Source organism: Rhinoraja longicauda, chromosome 43, assembly GCF_053455715.1.
Source record: "Rhinoraja longicauda isolate Sanriku21f chromosome 43, sRhiLon1.1, whole genome shotgun sequence".
NCBI lineage: Eukaryota > Metazoa > Chordata > Chondrichthyes > Rajiformes > Arhynchobatidae > Rhinoraja > Rhinoraja longicauda.
Window position 1 is genome coordinate 8593789 of NC_135995.1, and position 20703 is coordinate 8614491.

At 51.1% G+C, this 20703-nt stretch overlaps 1 protein-coding gene across 1 annotated transcript; it reads right to left on the reverse strand.

The window, feature by feature from the left end:
• Positions 1 to 5662: 5662 nt before the first annotated feature.
• Positions 5663 to 12146, reverse strand: LOC144612218 (uncharacterized). Its single transcript, XM_078431778.1, has 6 exons — positions 12077 to 12146; positions 11892 to 11987; positions 10136 to 10369; positions 8924 to 8946; positions 7795 to 7913; positions 5663 to 5787 (listed from the first exon to the last, which is right to left on the reverse strand). Exons 1-6 carry the CDS (start codon positions 12107 to 12109, stop codon positions 5663 to 5665), a joined length of 630 nt encoding a protein of 209 aa, XP_078287904.1. The 5' UTR covers positions 12110 to 12146.
• Between the last annotated feature and the right edge of the window lie 8557 nt (positions 12147 to 20703).

Consider the following 20703-nt stretch of genomic DNA (forward strand, 5'->3'; position numbering starts at 1 on the left):
ATCCCCCCAAACCTGCCCTATCCATGTATCTGTCCAACTACTTCGTAAACGTTGTGATAATCTCTGCCCAACTACCTCCTGCAGCAGCTCGTTCCATATACCCGCCACCCATATTGTGTTACCCCTCAGGTTCCTATTAAATCTTTCCACCCTCACCTTAAACTTGTGTCCTCTGGTTCTCGATTCCTCTACTCTTGGCAAGAGACTGTACATCTTCCCGATCTGTTCCTCTCGTGTTTTTTTAGTCCTCTCTAAGGTCATCCCTCATCCTCCTGCGCACCAAGGTAGAGAGTTCCAGCCTGCTCAACCTCTCCTGATAGCTCGGGCCCTTGAGTCCTGGCAACATCCTCGTAAAACCTCTTTCCCTCTGATTATGCGCACTCATTATTGCAATAACAGGACGTTGCATTGTCGATAAACCGCCGTTCATCACAGATGGGGATGTTTAGAATTGCACAACGCTCAGGTTCGTTGACTTCCCATCAGCGTCTGAAGCAATGGAAGCCTGATTGGGGCAGGCATTCCACCAGCACGCGCAGTGGAGGACAAGCCCATGTCAGCATCAAACACGCTGAAGTGGAAATGGCGAAGGGCATCAGGCTCCTCGGCGTAAATATCATCAACGATCTATGGCGGACCAACCACACTGAAGACACAGCCAAGACGCCACACCAACACCTGTACTTCATCAGTGGACTGAGGCAATTCGGCATGTCGCCAAACCTGTGGTCAGGACAAGACAGTCTGAGCTATAGGCAGAGATTGAGTAGGTTGGGACTCTATTCCTTGGAGTGCAGGAGGATGAAGGGTAACCTTTTAGAGCTGTATAAGGTCATGAGAGGAATAGATTGGGTGAACAGGGTCTCTTGCCCAGAGTAGGTGATTCGAGGACCAGACGACTTAGGTTTAAGGTGAAGGGGAAAAGATTTAATAAGAACCTGAACGGTAACTTTTTGGCACAATGAGTGGTGGATTTGTGGAACAAACTGCCAGAGGATGTGGTTGAGGCAGGGACTATCCCACCATTTAAGGAGCAGTTAGACAGGTACATGGATGGGCCAGGTTTGGAGGGATATGGACCAAAAGCTGGGACTAGTGTAGCTGGAACATGTTGGCTCCTGTCTCACTCTTTCATTCTATTACTCTGGCAAACCTCCAAGATTCACCATAAAATGCGCACGTCTGTTTGCGTCACAGCTTGGTTTGGGAAGAGAGCGCAAGAAATTTCAGAGAATTGTGGATGAAGCCCAGACCAGACTCCATCTGCACTTATTTCTGTCTCGGAGAAGCAGACAACATAATCAAATACGTCCCACCCCGGCCATTCCCTTTTCTCTCTGCTCTTGTTGGGCAGAAGGTACAGAACCTTGGAAGGGCGCACTGCCAGTCTCAGGGGCAGCCTCCTCCACTCTGTTATCGGGCTTCTGAACGGTCTTTCCATCAGCTCGTCATTAGGTGTTGAAGGGTCTGTTCTTATGCTGCACTGATCTGTGTATTGTTTTCTCTGTTGCGTGGTAGTTGAACATTATTTTTCTGACGAGAGAGAAGTTTACAGTGGACCTTACTTTACTTTAGACATACAGCATGGAAACAGGCCCATCGATCACCAATTCACTCCTTTTCTAGAGAGATGCTGTCAGACCCATTGAATTCCTGCAGCTTTTTGTGTCTGTCATCAATTCACACTTATTCTCTGTTGTCCCATTTTCCCCATCTACTCCCCACACACTTGGGGCTTTTACAGAAGGCCAATAAACATACAAACCGGCATGTCCTTTAATTGTGGGAGGAAACCAGAACACCCGGAGGAAATCCACGAGGCCACAAGAAGAACGTGCAAACTTAGAACAGTCAGCAGCTGAGGTCAGGATCGAACCCGGGTCCCTGGCCTTGAGGCAGCGGCTCTTCCCGCTGCTCCACAGTACCTCAGAAATATTAAGCCTTCTCTTTCCAAATACCCCATACTGCCGCCAAGGCTTTCTGTTTTTTCTCTTGGCAGTTTATGGGCAGATTCACATTCCAATCGCCCATTGAACTGGAAAAACTAAAATAAAAACCCAGATGCTGAAAATCCAAAATGAAGATGTACAGTAAGATGCAAGAAATACTCAGAAGGTTGGTTAGCGTTTGTAGAGAAAGAAACGGAATTAATGACTCAGGTTAAACACCATTGGTCATCAATATTTGATTTGAAATGTAAGGTCTGTTTCACCTTGCTATTGCTGCCTGACCTGCTGAGTATTTGGGACAATTTTTGCTTCTATTGCACATTTTAAAGCCTCAACGATTTAAGCCATGCATTTGGTTTGGGCTCCGGGTGTGGTAACAGGTGACAAAAGTCACTTATTAAACCAGATTCCCGCTGTTTCGCAATTGTCAAAGTGAATTCTCAAAGTTACAGCTGGTCTGTGGTCGCACCGCGTGGCGTTGCTGCCATCTAGTGGCAGAACCAAGATGTGCAAACAGTCCTGTTCCCGATTAACAGAACACGGTTTGGTGCAGAGATACAGCACGGAAACAGGCCTTTCGGCCCCCCCGAAGATAGACACAAAAAGCTGAAGTAGGTCAGCGGGTCAGGCAGCATCTCTGGTGAACAGGATTAGGAGACGTTTCGGGTCGAGACCCTTCTTCTGATTGGGAAAGTGAAACGAGATATATCGACAATGGTACAAAGATTGTCAACAAATGAAAGAAAGATACGTGAACAAATAATGATGATAAAAGAAGTAGGCCATTGGTGGCTGTGAGCTCGGTGAAAACGAGTTACAGGCAATGAAACTCACCAGGACGACAGTGAAACTAGTACAACGACCAGGGTGGGGGAGGGACTAAATCCACGACCACCATCGATCACCCGTTCACACCAGTTCTATGTTATCCCACGTTCTCGTCCACTCTCTATACACTAGGGCTTACTTCACAGGGGCCAACTAACCTACAAACCCGCACGTCTTTGGGATGTGGGAGAAAACCGGAGCAACTAGAGGAAACAGAGATTATCTTGGCATTGTACTGTTCCACGTTCTATGTGGGCCGAAGAGACTGTTCTAGTTCTACATGGCCATCAACACCGAGAGACCCATTGTATCTCCCACTCCCAACATTCAGCTTTATTCTTCTGCCTTCCAGTAATTTCCGATTTCATTCCGCTCTCCTATTTACACCTCCCGAGTCAGACCTTTCCCGCCCTTTTCCGAACAACATCAACACCAATTCATTCACTCTGATATAACAGACCTGTAGCTCTTGGAAATCCTCCTTCAGACCAAACAAGGGTCCCGACCCTGAAGCGTGATCTGTCCATTTCCATCCACAGATGCTGCCTGTCCCGCTGAGTTCCTCCAGCACTTTGTTGATTTTTTCCCCGCACCCCCGTTATATTTCAACAGATTTCTTGTATCTACCATTTCCAATATTCACTTTGCCTTCTCTCACTGGAGGGAATTTCCGATGTCATTCCCCCCTCCTGTCTCCACCCCCCCCCCTCCCCCCCATACTCGCCTTTACGCCGCTGTTGAAGTCCACACCAACCCCGCTGGTGCCGCGTTGTGACTCGGGGCGAGTTTAGGACCCGCCGCCCGCGGCTGCTGCTGAACCCGCGGAGCCCGCGGGAAGGGAAATTGTTTCAATCTTTATATTTTCACAAAAGTGTTTCTGTTCCGATGACGGACGCGGTTAACGCGTTAAAATGAACGGATCGACAGCTCTGATTCCACTTGCTGTTTATTTCTCTCTTCCCACATATACATCCCCCCTGGTTTTATTTCCGCGCTCACTGGGTTTTTTTACGACGCGGAATTTGGGGATTAAATGGGTGCCGTTCAACGCCGACCTGTTGTCCACCGGGTTTCTGCCCCACAGCCCCTGAGCCCCGCTCCTGACGCCGGTCCCGGGACCCGACACTTTTACACACCCGGAGCGGAACCGGAGCAGATTCTCAGCCACTGGTCTTCCTCCCAATAAGGCCCGAAGAAAGGATAAAGTTTCTCCGTTAATGTATTCCCAGTGAAGGTGTGGAGATGGGACTTGGTGGCCGCGTCGTAAAATGAAACTGTCCCGGACTCGTAACTGAGATAAACTGCCACCCTCACGGGGATGGGACGGGCGGGGAGAGGGGACGGAGGGGAGGTGAGTGCATCAAACTGGTCATCCACCCGCCTGATGCTCCAGACTCCAGTCTCCGGGGTCAGTATGTCGTCTCCCTTCCTCTCCACAGACTCTGTGGCGACTCCCAGACTCCACCACCGACTCCCCGCCACCTCCACCTCCCAGTAATGTCTCCCCGATGTGAACCCCTCCGATCCCAGCACACACGGCCAGAATGTAAACCTCTTCCCGGTGTCAGGGAGACTCCTCGGGTTCCGGGTCAGTCTCACCCTCTTCCGATCCTCAGACACCTCGAGCCACGGACCCGCTGTTTCCACATCCAGGGTGACGGAGACTGGGGGGAGAAGCAGAGAATCAGAGAGTCCCCGGGGGGGGGGGGGGGTCGGGGGGAGACTCGGGCAGCGCGGCTCCGGGACCGGGTGAGAGGCCACTCGGCCTCAGGCACAGGCGGGCGGACAACTGAAACCCCGCCCGGGATTTCACCCACGACCACATCGGGGGGACAACAGACATCTCCCCCGGATGGCGAGGGGAATTTCGTGAGGTGGGGGAGGGTCTGGTGCGGAGAGTGAGGAGGATTGTGAGATTGCGGTGGTGAAGGAGAAACGAAGGGGGGGGCGCTACACACATATGGAGGCAGATCGGAACAAGAGGATATTGAGGTTAGCGGTAATTTGAGGTTGTTAAAGAGGAGGTAGAGGTGCGTGGTGGGGTCGTCATGATCACAGTGAAAGGGGGCAGACACGAGGGGCCAGGTGACCTGCCCCAGTTTCTTTGAGTGGAGGGTGAGAGAGAGGGAGGGGTGGCTTGGACCGTGGAAGGAAGCAGAGGTTGAATGATCGGGTGTTGGACAGAATGGGTGGAGACTTGTGGTTGTGGGGTCGTTGAAAGAGAGCGGATTCACGGGTGGATTTGATGGGTGTGTACAACTAACACACCGATCTCATTGTGAACCAATATATGAACTTCACTGAGGGACTTGACAATGTTCCGCATGTAAGGCTGGTCCAGAAAGTGAAGGGAGGTGGGATCCAAGACGAGTTGGTAAAATGGACCCATAATTGGCTTGGTGGTTGGAGGTGGAAGGTAGTGGTAGAAGGATGATTCTTCTGCTTGAAGGTCTGTGGCTGGTGGTTTGTAGCAGAGATCGGTGCTGCAACCTTTGCTGTTTATGTTATATGTCCATGGCTTGGATGAGAATGTGGGAGGTGTGATTAGTAAGTTTGGGGAGGAAGCAAAAATTGTGGATAGTGGGGAAGGTTGTCAAAGTCTGCAGCAGGATGCAGGGTAATTATCTAAACCTTATTTGCATGCAGGGATATCAAATCACGAGAGTGTAGGTTTATATTGAGAGCAAAGAATTTTAAAGTATATCTGAGATTTAGGTTTTACTGGAACAAGTTGACCCGTTGGGCCCCAAACCTCTCCTGCATTAGTGCAGCACCCTCTCCTCCCCCAATCTCCCTCTCCTCCCCTCCCTCCCTCCCTCACTCCCCCCTTCTCCCTCCCTCCCCACCACCACATTCCCTCCCCCCTACCTCCCTAGGAGATAGATTTATACTTTAAAATGTGAATAACTTAAAAAATATAACACCGGTTTGATTGAAACTTCTTCCATTAGCACCAAAGGGGCGATGGTGAGCAAGGTGGGCTTAAAATCGCTATCGTGTACCGTTTTGTCTGTAATTCAGGAACAAACAAACAAACGAGAGGTTTAGTACATAGATTTACACTGAGAGTGGGTGATATCTGGAACATGCTACATAGGAGGTGGTGGAGTGAGATATCATCAATATATTGGAGGTACTTAAATAGGTGAGGAGCAGAAGAATGCCGAAGGAATGTGGGCAAATCGATTCGTATAGCTGGGGAAAAGATGGTCATGGACACGATGGGCCGAAGGGCCAGACTCTGTAACGTACAACCACGGCTCTCAGCTCCAAGAGCACTGAATGACTGAGTCTCCACAGCCACCGGTGCAGGGTCGTTCCCCAGTCTCTGCGTGCAGTAATGTCTCCTTGTCTCTGTGCTACACGGTGCAACCCACATTCTGAGAGAGTGCCCGCTCTCCAGACACCTCTGACAGGGGAACCATCCTCCCTGCATCCAGCCCACTGAGCCCTGTAAGAACTCTGTGTTTCACTGAGATCTCCTCTAATACACTGAAACACTCAAGTACACAGGCCTAGTCTACTCAATCTCACCCCACACAGCAAACTCATTGTCCCAGGGACAAGTATTGTTAATCTTTGCTGCATTCCCTCTGTGTCAAGTCTGTCAATATATCGGTACACAGGAGGAAAGAACACAAGAAAACAGGAGCAGGATTAGGATCTGCTCCTCAGGCTTGCCCCTCCATTCAATGTGATCATGGCTGATCTAACCTGGCACCAATTCCTCTTCTGTGTCAGTTCCCCATCATCTTATATTTTCAATCTATCAAATATTTATTTGTAGCCAAGTTGCACATATCCAACAACTCAGCTTTTTACCACCACCCTGGGCACAACATGCCAGATATTCACTGCCCTCCGAGAGATGCAACTTCTACACACCGCATGGGAGGCCGCTCTGGAAGGTTGGATCTCATGGAATCCGGGGTGAACTAGCGGATGGAACACAACATTACCGGAAGGTCGCAGAGGATGTTGGTAGAGGGTTGTTTTTCAGACTGGAGACAGAGCCCACTGTTGTTCCTTATTTATGTGCACGATTGGGTGTGTATGTAAGCTGCACGGTTCGTCAGTTTGCAGATGGAAGTAAAATTGGTGACATTGTGGAGAGTGAACAATGTTACCTGAGAGTAAATGGGATCCCTGTGAACTGGGCCAATGGGCTCAGGAATGGCAGGTGGGATTTATTCATGTGAAGGTGAGGCGATGCACGTTGCTGAGACAAACCAGGGCAGGACATACACAGTAAACGGGGAGCTTTATAGAACGGAGAGATGTCGGGGTGCAGGTACACAGTGCCATGGAAGATGCAATGGTGACAGGCAGGGAGGTGAAGAATGTGTTTGTCACTCATGCTTTCACAGGTCAGGATATTAAATACAGCATTTGACACAATGAGGTCGTTTGTAAATTGGAGAGGGTGCAAAAGGATCTACCACAATTTCATCAGGTCTGAAGGGAGACGTTGGACAGGCAGGGACATTTGTCTTTGGAGCCCATCAGGGTGCTTTAAGAGTTGTGTATAAGATCTATATAAGTTGCACAGATATGGTGAATAACCACAGTATTTTAGCCAAAGGTAGGAGAGTCTAAACCTAGAGTGCATCAGTTCAAGGTGAGAGTGGAAACAGTAAAAAGGAGCAGCTTTTACAGTCAATGCGTTGTGTAAGTATGGAACAAACTGACAGAGGAAATGGTGGAGGGAGGTACAATGACGACCATTTACAGACAGTTTGGTGGATACGTGGATAAGAAAGACCTGGAAGAATATGTGTCAGACTCAGGCAAGTGGGACAAGCTCGGTTGGGCAACTTAGTTGGCATGGTCGTGTCGAGTCAAAGGGCATGTTTCTGTGTGACACAACTCTCTGACTTTGTGATGCTTTTCTGCAGCTATGTTTGGTGGTAGATCAAATCTTCAATTTCCCTTCAGTCCAAAATACCATTAATGCTTGCATCTACGCATTACTTAAAGATGTCAGAAACAAGAACAATGGAAAAGGTATAAGCTTTACCTTGCTTGATGGCATCAGATGCTTCTGCCAATACCGTGTTGTACAAAAAAGGAGTTTCAAACTTTTCAAGCAGCAAGTGACCATCTACCACCGACTGTGGGTTGGCTTCAACACCATCTCTGCAAATATTTAACAGCTGGTTATAAACTGAGCGTTAGAAATATATTGGGCTGTTGAACAAAGCAATAGACATTATACAATATGTGCAGCAGGAGGCCATTCGGCCCTTCGAGCCAGAACCTCCATTCAATGTGATCATGGCTGATCATTCTCAATCAGTACCCCTTTCCTGCCTTCTCCCCATACCCCCTGACTCCACTATCCTTAAGAGCTCTATCTAGCTCTCACTTGAATGCATCCAGAGAACTGGCCTCCACTGCCTTCTGAGGCAGAGAATTCCACAGATTTACAACTCTCTGACTGAAAAAGTTTTCCCTCACCTCCGTTCTAAATGGCCTACCCTTATTCTTAAACTGTGGCCCCTAGTTCTGGACTCCCCCAACATTGGGAACATGTTTCCTGCCTCTAACGTGTCCAACCGCTTAATAATCTTATATGTTTCAATAAGATCCCCTCTCATCCTTCTAAATTCCAGTGTATACAAGCCTAGTCGCTCTCGTCTTTCAACATATGACAGCCTCAAGCTCATCCACTTTATTTTTTATACTTCGCGCATTTAAATACAGCACTTTACCTTCGGTATTCACCTCCCCTCTCACACCTGTTACAATTTGCCCTGACCTTGCTCTCTTATCCCATCTAGAACTTCCCTTCCCATTTATTCAAGAGTCCTTTGCAATTTCTCATGTATTCGCTTCCCCTTTAACTCCATCTTCATATTCCCAATTTGTCAACCCCTGCCCCTCACTACTCAGTTTAAAGCCACACATGCAGCACTAGCAAACCTGCCTGCCAGAATGTTGGTCCCCCTGCTGTTAAGGTGCAATGTTACAATGTTACAATGAGGTGCAATTTTACAATGTTACAATGAGGTGCAATGTTACAATGTTACAATGAGGTGCAATGTTACAATGTTACAATGAGGTGCAATGTTACAATAAGGTGCAATGTTACAATAAGGTGCAATGTTACAAAACCTTACAATGTTTCCGTCAAGAGCATGTCCTACCTTCGCTTGCGACCAGCTTCGTCCTGAAAGAAATAAAACACAAATCTCAATTGACTGAGATGGACCGTCCTATTCCCGACAGCGGGAATTTCTCCACATTTCCACAACCCTCTGATAATTCCCATTCCCCAACTCTTATCACCGCTGTCATGCAGATAGAAAGCGGACATTACCATCGAGACGTAGAACGAAGGGGGAAAGCATAAGGAATGTTCATGAGAATGACGCCATAACTGAGAGGATGGAACTCAATGCAAAGACTTGGCAGGTCGTGGGAGTTTATCTGGCGAAGATGTCAGGAATGATGAGATAAGATTTAAGTTTATCGGTGGATTTAAATGGGTGAGGATGAAATAATATGTCTAATCGATGGGAGAGCAAAAATCAAAGCTGAAATGTAACGCGGTCTTTAACAAATACCAAAAGGAATGCAGTCATGAGAACATGGACCTCACTTGCATTGGAGTGACTCAAGCCAACAGCAGAGATAATTTAAGGGCAAGTGGGATAATCACGTGGGCACTCCTGGAATTCGGGGTATTGTTACTGAGTGTGGTGAGTAGATGGGAGGGATTTTGAATGGAGCAGAAATCTTGACTGGATAGGATGGGCTGAATGGCCTGTCTATGATGTAGAATGGGAAGTCATTCTATGGTGAACAAAGGTGGGTAAAACAAACAGAGCAAATTCCCCCAAGGTGACCGCCCACTGCTGATGGGAACTGGATGTAGATGATTAATCTGCTGTGTGCGCCACGTTCTAGATTTCAATGTTAATCCCCACACTGTGGTCATGGCTGATTTAGCCCAGGACTGAACTCCTCTGCTTTGTCCCATTCCCTTTGATTTCAGTTCCCTGAATGTTCAAAAATGTATCTTCCTCTGGTATAAATACATTTAACAGGTTAAAACTCTCAGAGTCTCTGGGTTGGAGAGTCCCAGAGATTTACTGCCCTCTGTCCATTCGTGGTCCTTGGGTTCAGATTAGGATCACCCGTCGTAGTTCTGAACTCCACAGAATACAAACACCTCTCTACATTCTGGCCAGGCAGTCCTGAGATCCCATAGATTACGCGGGAGGCCAACAACTGGAACAGAAAGACCATTTACCCAGTTCTCAATTACTGGTAAAGGCAGCATTTATTTCTGAAATGTCACCACCATTTTGTGACTGTGTCCTTTCACTTCATCAGACTGTAGTGTCACCCCTCACCTTCAGAAACACCACATTGTCCTTTTGATCCATCTGTTGCTGCAACTTAAAGAGTTCCTCCTGAATAGATTTTAAATTCTCTTCGATCTCCCCAAGATTTTTCTTCATTCTTTTCAGAATCCTCTTCTCTTCCTCCCGGATATCTGCCAGTACCCGCTGCTCTTTCTCAGTGAGAATCTGGTGCAGTTCAGCAAACTGGGATGTGATCTTGGATTGAAGGTTGTGTGACTGTTCCTGTGAAATGAAAGGTGAAGATCAATATTTCATGTAACTGATTATGGTTCCTCGCTTATTTACTGGTGACATTTGACCTGTGCATTTTTATTTGCTTTGGCAATTCAATAGTTTTTCTAAATGCTTCTAACATATCGTGAGGGTAATCTTACAACCCATCAATCCTCTACCCATAATGCAATTCCCAGCTGCCTATTCCTTCTCACGTGTCCATTAATTCCCATTTATCCACCTACCACCCCCTAGTGGGGTGCCTCTAGGCTCATTGCTGGGACCGCAGTTATTTACAATATATATTAACGATTTAGACGAGGGAATTAAATGTAATATCTCCAAGTTTGCAGATGCCACAAAGCTGGGCGGCAGTGTGAGCTGCGAGGAGGATGTTGTGAGGCTGCAGGGTGAGTTGGATAGGTTGGGTGAGTGGGCAGATGCATGGCAGATGATGGCAGATGCACTAAAATATGGATAAATGTGACGTTATGCACTTTTGTGGCAAGAACAAGAAGGCAGATTATTAGATTGGGTGTCCTTGTTCATCAGTCACTTAAAGTTAGGATGCAGGTACATCAGGCAGTGAAAGTAAGCATGCAGGTAGAGCAGGCAGTGAAGAAACCTAATGGCATGTTGGCCTTCATTGTGAGAGGATTTGGGTTTTGGAGCAAGGAGGTCCTACTGCAGTTGTGCAGGGTCCTGTTGAGACCACACCTGGAATATTGTGTGCAGTTTTGGTCTCCTAAATTAAGGAAGGACATTCTTGCTATTGATGGAGTGCAGTGTAGGTTCATCAGGTTAATTACCGGGATGGCAGGACTGACACATAATGAAAGAATTGGTCGACTGGGCTTGTATTCACTGGAATTTCGAAGGATGAGCGGGGATCTTATAGAAACATGTAAAATTCTTAAGGGATTGGAGAGGCTAGATGTGGGAAAAATGTTCCTGATGTTGGGGGAGTCCAGAACCAGGGGTTATAGTTAAAGAATAAGGGGTAGGTCATGATCATATTGAATGGTGGTGTTGGCTCGAAGGGCCAAATGGCCTACTCCTGCACCTATTTTTCTATATTCTGTTTAGGATTGATATAATAATAATATATTCCTTTATTCGTCCCACACGGGTGAAATTTACAATGAGATGAGGAAAAAAATTTCACCCAAAGAGTTGTGAATCTATGGAATTCTCTGCCTCGGAAAGCAGTGGAGGCCAATACCCTGGATGTTTTCAAGCGTTAGATGTAGCTATTTGGGCTCACGGAATCAAGGAATATGGGGGAGAAGCAGAAACGGGGTACGGAATTTGGATGATCAGCCATGATCATACTAAATGGCGGTGCTGGCTTGAAGGGCCGAATGGCCTACTCCTGCACCTATTGTCTCTGCAGCGCCCGAGGTCAGGATCGAACCGGTCCCCAGAACTGGGAGACAGCAGCATTACTTGTGTCACTGCGCTGCCCTGTTACTACACACATCACAGGGATCAAACCTGCACAAGATCAGGAAATCGAAACTTAAAGCCTCACCAGAACTCCAGAAATCTTCTCTTTCTGTCGCTGCTCCATTTGCTGGATCCCTGATTTATCTTTTGTGAGAGACTGGATGGAAGATTTCACCTTATCCTGGAATTGTGTTTGGGAATCAGAAAATTAAATGGTTGAACAGTAAAAATGGAATTAAAATGATGCGATTAAAATCGGTTTGCTTTTACCTTGTGGTTTTCAACAGCTTCTTTAACCGGCATGAAGCTGTGAGACTTGTGTTCCCGCCCAGCTGCACAAACCACACAGATCAGCTTCTTATCAGTTTCACAAAACAGCTTCAGTTCTTCCTGATGTTCCTCGCAGAGAAGTTTACTTTCCTTCTCTGTCCGATTCAGGCTCAGTGTTCGAGCTTTCTCAGCCAGTCTAACTAAGACCCAATTTACTTTGAGGGTGCGGTCTGCAAACTGCTCTCTACATTCCGGGCAGGAGTTTCTCTCCTCCCTGTCCCAACTCTGTGTGATACAGGAGCGGCAGAAGTTGTGCCCGCACTCCAGTATAACCGGATCGGTGAAGAAATCCAGGCAGATGGGACAAACTAACTCCTCCGTTAAACTCTCGACCTGGTCTTTCGCAGCCATTGTAACTCCGCCACTTCCTGGTTCAGTGTTTCCCACTGCGCGCGCTGCCGTCTCCGGCAATGACCTTATTTGGCTGCAAGTGTTCAGTGTGAAGGTGTTCTGGCCACTTCCAACTAATCACTCGAGGGAGAGGTCAGTTAGACATTAAACCGGCCTGAATATAGACGAAAGCGGAGAGATTGCCCTGGGATTGTGTAAGGCAGGACAGAAAGGGACAGGGACCAGCGCGAAGGAGGTGTAACTGAGGAGGCGTTGCACCTGTTGGGCAGTGGAACCCGCCGCCCGCATCTCCGTTCACAGCCCGGGATCAGGATGGAAGTAATATTATTAAAACATATTTTAATCCACATCAGTTCACTCGTCTCTCGCGCTCCAGTCTTCAGGTGCATCTATATTTGGGTAAGCCGTGCATCATTTCATATTAAGGATGTCCAGTGTGGACTAATGTGTTCAGTTTTGTTCACTCTGCTGTTTGAAGAATGTGGATACATTGGAAAGGGTGTAGAGATACTTATGAGGACGTTGCCAGGGTCTGAGGGCCTCACTGTAGGGAGAGATTGGGCAGACTAGGACCTTATTCCTTGGAGCGCAGGAGGATGAGGGGTGATCTTATAAAGGTGTGTGAGATCGTGACGGGAATAATCCCGGTTTTGGACATGGTTATTAACTGAAGGGCCGCAATCCCACAGGAACTGGTGAACTGCTGAGAGCGGCGCTGTCACTCTGCAAACCAGCGGGACAGTCCGGCTTCCGTCTTTCTTTCTCTCTTTCTTACTTTCGTTCCTTCCCTAAACTCAAATTAACACATTTACCATGCGGGAGATCGTGCACATACAAGCCGGCCGATGTGGCAACCAGATCGGAGCCAAGGTAATTATTGTATCCGAGACTTCTATTGTTGTAATTTTTTGAAATCCCCTGCGGTTTGCATATTAGGCTACTAAATTACATATTAGGCAACTAAATTTATGTCAGCTCTTCGTCTCCAAGAAGCCCTTCTTGATTAAGTCCATACTCCGCCTCCTCCAGTTTAAATTCCATTTGGAATATTTTGGAGGACCAAGAAACAAGAACTCGAGGCATCAACTAGAGGTTGGGGTGCGGTGGCGAGGCATCGATTTAATTATCGAACGAGGAATCCAGTGGCACAATCCAGGGACACAATGTAAATTATTTTTCCGCACCTTAAATACAGTTAATCGCCTGGAATACTTGAAAAAAATAAACTGTCTGAAAAACGATGAGCGCAACACTCTTATTTTGTTAAAGATCCAACTCGGTTGAAGATCAAATGTCCTTGGAAATGGCCGAGCGATCTACTCAGAGGGCAATTAGTGATGTGCAATAAATGCTGTTCGTGCCGCGACATCTACGTCCTGAGAAATTGATCACCGACTTACATTAATTCCTTAATAAGAAGGTTAAGTTTTGTTTATTAAGAACAGCCTTGTATTAACTCACGAAGCTGATGAAAAGCAATGCAAATAGTAGCACAATGTATTACTCAAGTTATTCAACAAGGTAGATCTTGCGGACTCTCCTTTTCATTTCTCTCGTCATACCGGATTGTGTTTCAGTCACCGCCACCGTCCTTTTATTCCAATAGACATGATACATATTCTAGAATAGATCTATTTTTGATTTCAGCTCAATTAAGGGGTAGAATAATACAAATAGATTATAAGGCTAGATTGTTATCGGACCATTCACCATTATTAATGAAAATTACGATGCCAGATAAAGAACAGTCAGTATATAAATAAAGACTCAACTCTTTACTATTGAAAAGGCAAGACTTTTGTGATTTTATTCGAGGACAAATTGGATTATTTTTGGAAACAAATATAAATTCAGTTAATGATAACTTTATTGTATGGGATGCAATGAAGGCTTATTTGAGAGGCCAAATTATAAGCTACTCGTCTAAGATAAAGAAAAACTATAGGAAGGAATCTGAAAGATTAGAAAAAGAAATCACCGTACCAGAAAAAGACTAACATAAAGCTTCTTCAGATACAAAAAAAATACAACTTGTAAATAAAAAAATTCAATACAATACTTTACATACTTACAGAACAGAAAAACTAATATTACGAACTAACCAAAGATATTATGAATTAGGAGAAAGAGCGCACAAGGTATTGGCATGGCAACTGAAAGAAGAACAAATATTAAGAACAATAAATTCAATTAGAACAGATCAAAACATTATAGACAATAGGTGCAGGAGGAGGCCATTCAGCCCTTCGAGCCAGCACCGCCATTCAATGCGATCATGGCTGATCACTCTCAATCAGTACCCCGTTCCTGCCTTCTCCCCATACCCCCTCACTCCGCTATCCTTAAGAGCTCTATCCAGCTCTCTCTTGAAAGCATCCAACGAACTGGCCTCCACTGCCTTCTGAGGCAGAGAATTCCACACCTTCACCACTCTCTGACTGAAAAAGTTCTTCCTCATCTCCGTTCTAAATGGCCTACCCCTTATTCTTAAACTGTGGCCCCTTGTTCTGGACTCCCCCAACATTGGGAACATGTTTCCTGCCTCTAATGTGTCCAATCCCCTAATTATCTTATATGTTTCAATAAGATCCCCCCTCATCCTTCTAAATTCCAGTGTATACAAGCCCAATCGCTCCAGCCTTTCAACATACGACAGTCCCGCCATTCCGGGAATTAACCTAGTGAACTTACGCTGCACGCCCTCCATAGCAAGAATATCCTTCCTCAAATTTGGAGACCAAAACTGCACACAGTACTCCAGGTGCGGTCTCACCAGGGCCCGGTACAACTGTAGAAGGACCTCTTTGCTCCTATACTCAACTCCTCTTGTTATGAAGGCCAACATGCCATTGGCTTTCTTCACTGCCTGCTGTACCTGCATGCTTCCTTTCAGTGACTGATGCACTAGGACACCCAGATCATGTTGAACATCCCCTCTTCCTAACTTGACACCATTCAGATAATAATCTGCCTTTCTATTCTTACTTCCAAAGTGAATAACCTCACACTTATCTACATTAAACTGCATCTGCCATGGAGAGGAGGGGAAGATGGAGGGGGAGAGTTAGGGGGGGTATGAAGGGGGTAAACAGAGGTGGGGGGTCCCCCCCTTCTTGCCCCCCCCCGGTGGGGGGGGGGGAGATTTGACCCGTGACCCACAGCTTCATTAAACGATTGACGGCAGCCCGTGTCCGTGTCGTGTGTGCGTGTTGCGTGTGCATGTCCATGTGCCCCACCCCCCGTCACCCCTTGACATGCGTGTAACTCACACGGAAATAACTCAGGGCGGAGAATGTGGGGGGGGGGTGGAGGTTTATTGTGAATCTCAGGGTGGGGGTAGAGGGGAGGGGGGGGTGAGGATGAGGGGGAGAGGGATCTTCTTTGTGGGGGTGGGGAGGAGAAGAGAGGGGTTTGAGGGGGTGGGGAGGAGAGGATGGGGGAGAGGTAGAGGGTGGAAGGGGGAGAGGAGAGGTGAGTTGTGGGGTGGGGAGAGGTTTATTGTGAATCTCAGGGTGGGGGGAGAGGAGAGGGGGGGATGAGGGGGGAGGGAGAGGTAGAGAGGGGAAGGGGAGAGGGATCTTGAGGGGGGAGGGAAAGGGGGAGAGGAGAGGAGGAGGGGCTGGTGAGGGGGGATTCAAGGGGGTGAGGGGGAGGGGAGGAGGGTTCGAGGGGGAAGATGGGGGTTTGAGGGGGTGGGAGAGAGGTAGTGGGAGGAGGGGGAGAGGGAACTTGATGGGGGAGGGAGGGGGGTTCGAGGGGGGAGGAGAGTTGGGGGGAGTTATTGTGAATCTCAGGGTGGGGGAGAGGAGAGGGGGAATGATGGGGGGAATGGGGAAGAGGTAGAGGGGGAAGGGATCTTCTTTGAGGGGGTGGGAAGGAGAGGAGAGGGGTTTGAGGGGGAGGGAAGGGGGAATGGGGAAGAGGTATTCATTGGGGTGGGGGAGGGGGTGGCGTTTGAGGGGGGAGATGGGGGGTGGGGGAGGGAGGGGGAAGAGGGGGTTCAAGGGGGGTTTGAGGGGTGGGGGATTTGAGGGGGGAGAGGAAGGGGTGGGGGGTGAGATGGGGGGGTGTTGGAGGGGGTGGGGGAGAGGTAGAGGGGGGGGGGTGAGGTTGGAGGTTCAGCTCTTGTCCTGAGGCTGGTTCCCCCCGGCCCCCCACTGCCCCGGGGTCAGGGTCTGGAGCTCCAAGGCGTGGATCGTCACCATCTCCTCCTTCAGAACCTCGTTCACCATCCTGGGGGGAGAGAGAGGAGGAACGTTACCCCAACGTACCCTACCCCCCCCCTGAACTCCCTCTCCCCCTACACCCCCTCCCCCCCTACAACCCCCTCCCCCCTACACCCCCTCCCCCCCTACACCCCCTCTTCCCCCTACACCCCCTTTCCCCCATCTCCCCCCGACACACCCTCTCCCTCTCCCCCCTCTCCCCCCTACACACCCCTCCCCCTACACCCCATCTCCCCCCCCTACACCCCCTCCCCCCTACACCCCTACACCCCCTCTCCCCCTACACCCCTCTCCCCCCCTACACCTCCTCTCCCCCCTACACCCTCCTCTCCCCCTACACCCCATCTCCCCCTACACCCCCTCTCCCCCCCTACACCCCTCTCCCCCCTACACCCCCTCTCCCCCCTACACCCCCTCTCCCCCTACACCCCCTCTCCCCCCCTACACCCCTCTCCCCCCTACACCCCCTCTCCCCCCTACACCCCCTCTCCCCCCTACACCTCCTCTCCTCCCTACACCCCCTCTCCCCCTACACCCCCCTCTCCCCCTACACCCCCCTCCCCCCTACAACCCCTTCCCCCCTACAACCCCTCTTCCCCTAAACCCCCTCTCCCCCCCCACACCCCTCTCCCCCCTACACCCCCCTCTCCCCCCCTACACCCCATCTCACCTGTCCCCCCTCACCTGTCCCCCCTCACCTGTCCCCTCTCACCTGTCACCTGTCCCCCCTCTCACCTGTCCTCCTCACCTGTCCCCCCCCTAACCTGTCCCCCCTCTCACCTGTCCCTCTCACCCCTGTCCCCCTCTCACCTGTCCCCCTCACCTGTCCCCCCCTCACCTGTCCCCCCCTCACACCTGCCCCCTCACCTATCCACCTCTCACCTGTCCCCCTCACCTGTCCCCCTCTCACATGTCCCCCTCTCCTGTCCCCCCCTCACCTGTCCCCCTCTCACCTGTCTCCCTCTCACCTGTCCCCCTCACCTGTCACCTGTGTCCCCCTCACCTGTTCCCCCCTCACCTGTCCCCCCTCACCTGTCACCCTCACCTGTGCCTCTGGAGCAGAGGCTTTGAGACGAACGATTCGGCACGACCAGAACCTTAAAGCTGTGGAACATTTCTGAGCCGTGATGTCCTCCACGTCCTGGTGGAGAGAGATCGTCGTCGTCAAACCCCCTCTCCCTCCGACCCCCCTCACTCCATCCCGCCTCACTCCGTACCCCCTCCCTCCTCTACCCCCCTTCCCCTCCACCCTCCCCATCCCCTTTAGCCACCTTCCTCCCCCTCCCTCTCCCTCTTCCCCTCAGTCCATCCCCCTCCTCTCTCCTCCATCCCTCCTCTCCCCCTCACTCCACCCCTCTCCCCCTCCATCCCTCCTCTCCCCCTCACTCAACCCCCTCTCCCCCTCACTCCACCACTCTCCCCTCACTCCACCCCCTCTCCCCTTCCATCCTCTCTCCCTCCATCCCTCCTCTCCACCTCACTCCACCTCCTCCCCCCCTCCATCCCTCCTCTCCCCTCACTCCACCCCCTCTCCCCCTCCATTCTCCCCCTCCATCCCTCCTCTCCCCCTCACTCCACCCCTCTCCCCCTCCACCCCCTCTCCCCCTCCATCCCTCCTCTCCCCCTCACTCCACCCCCTCTCCCCCTCCATCCCCTCTCCCCCTCACCCCACCCCCTCTCCCCCTCCATCCCTCATCTCCTCCATCCCACCTCTCCCCCTCATCCATCCTCCTCCCCCTCTCCTCCCCCCCTCCCTCCACCCCTCCTCCTCTCTCTCCATCCCCCCTTCACCCCCCTCCACCCCCCCCCCTCTCCACCTCAACCCTTCCCTGGTGGAGAGAGATCTCGTCGTCCAGGGTCCAACATTGTCAACCCCCTCCCCCTCTCCCTCCTCTGACCCCCCTCACTCCCCTCCCCTCAACCCTCTCCTCCTCCCCTCCCCCCCTCACTCAATCTCCCCTCCCACCCTCACTCCGTCCCCCCCCTCTCCCCCTCAGTCCATCCCCCCCATACACCTCAGCCACCTTCCCCCACCCCCCCCCTCCCCTCCCCCCTCACTCTACATACAATGGCAATATACGTACAATCTACCCTCCCCCCCTCTCTCCTCTCACCCCCTCTCTCTTTCACCGCCCCCACTCCTCCTCACTCTATCCCGCCTCTCCATCCCCCTCCCTCTCAACCCTCTCCCTCCCCCTCCATCCCCCCCTCACTCCACCCCTCTCCCTCTCCATCCCCCCTCACTCCACCCCCTCTCCCTCCCCCTCCCCCCCTCACTCCACCCCTCTCCCCCTCCATCCCCCCCTCACTCCACCCCCTCTCCCTCCCCTCCCCCCCTCACTCCACCCCCTCTCCCCCTCAACCCATTCCTGTTGGGGAGAGATCTTCGTTGTCAGGGCCCAACGTTGTCAACCCCCCGTCACTCCGTCCCCCCTCAACCCCCTCCCCCGCAACCCCCTCCCTCCTCCATCCCCCCTCAACCCCCCTCCCCCTCACTCCCTCCCCTCCCCCTCACTCCCTCCCCCCCCCCACTCCATCCCTCCCTCTCCACCTCAAACCCATTCCTGGTGGATAGAGATCCCAATGTTGTCCAACCCCCCCTCCCCCCATCTCCTCCCCCCCTCAACCCCCTCCCCCCTCTCTCCTCCATCCCCCCTCTTCCTCCCCTTCCTTACCCCTCCCCCCATCCTCCCTCCCCTCCCCCCTCACTCCATCCCCTCTCTACAAACATTGCAATATAGGTACAATCCACTCTCCTCCCCCTTCATCTCTCTCTCTCCCCCCTCTCCCCCTCAACCCCCCTCCCCTTCTCTCTCCTCATCCACCCTTCCCCCCTCCCCTCGACCCCCCCCCGCTCTCCCCTGTCCCCCCTCCCCCACCCTCCCCCCCTCACTCATCCCTCTCCCCCTCTCTTCCTCCATCCCCCTCCCCCTCTCCCCCCTCACTCCATCCCTCTCCTCCTCTCTCCTCCCTCCCCCCTCCCTCTCTCCCCCACCCTCCCCCCTCACTCCATCCCTCTCCCCTCTCTCCTCCCTCCCCCCCTCCCCTCTCTCCCCCACCCTCCCCCCCACTCCCCTCCCTCCATCCCCCTCCCCCTCACTCTGCCCCCCTCCTCCATCCCCCCCTCTCCACCTCAACCCCTTCCTGCTGGGGAGAGATGGTCGTCAGGGTCCAATGTTGTCCAACCCTCTCCCCCTCATCCTCCACCCTCCCCCCTCCACTCTCTCTCCATCCTCTCCATCAACCCCCTCCCCCACACTCCATCCTCCATCCTCTCTCCCTCCCTTCTCTCCCCCATCCCTCATCCCCCTCTCCCTCTCTCCCCCACCCCTCACACCACATACAATGGCTATATATGTACAATCCACCCTCCCCCCACCTCTCTCCTCTATCCCCCTCCTCCACCCCAACCCCCCTCACTCTATCCTCCCCATCCCCTTTAGCTACCTTCCTCCTCATCCCCCTCAGTCCATCCCCCTCCTCTCTCCTCCATCGTCCCCTCTCCCTCTTTTCTCCATCCCCCCTCACCCCCACTCATATTCCCCCTCCACCCCTCACTCCATCCTCCCTCCTCCCCTCTCCCCTCATCCACCCCCTCCCCTCCCCCCTCTCCACCTCATCCTCCCTCTCCCCCTCCCTCTCCCCCTCTTCCTCACTCCCTCTCCCCCTCCTCCCTCCCCTCCTATCCCCCTCCCCTCCCCCTCCCTAAGAGACAGATTTAAACTTTAAAATGTGAATAACTTTTAAATAAATATAAATATATAAAACACCGACTAAAATGAAACTTGTTCCATCGTCACCAACTGATCGATCACTGATCGGGGCGGAGAGACCGGCTGGGTGGGCAACGGGGTTGTGTGGGGTAGTGTTAGTGTGTGTGTGTGGGGTAGTGTTAGTGTGTGTGTGTGGGGTAGTGTTAGTGTGTGTGTGTGTGTGGGGTAAGTGTTAGTGTGTGTGTGTGTGTGGGGGGGGGGATAGTGTTAGTGTGTG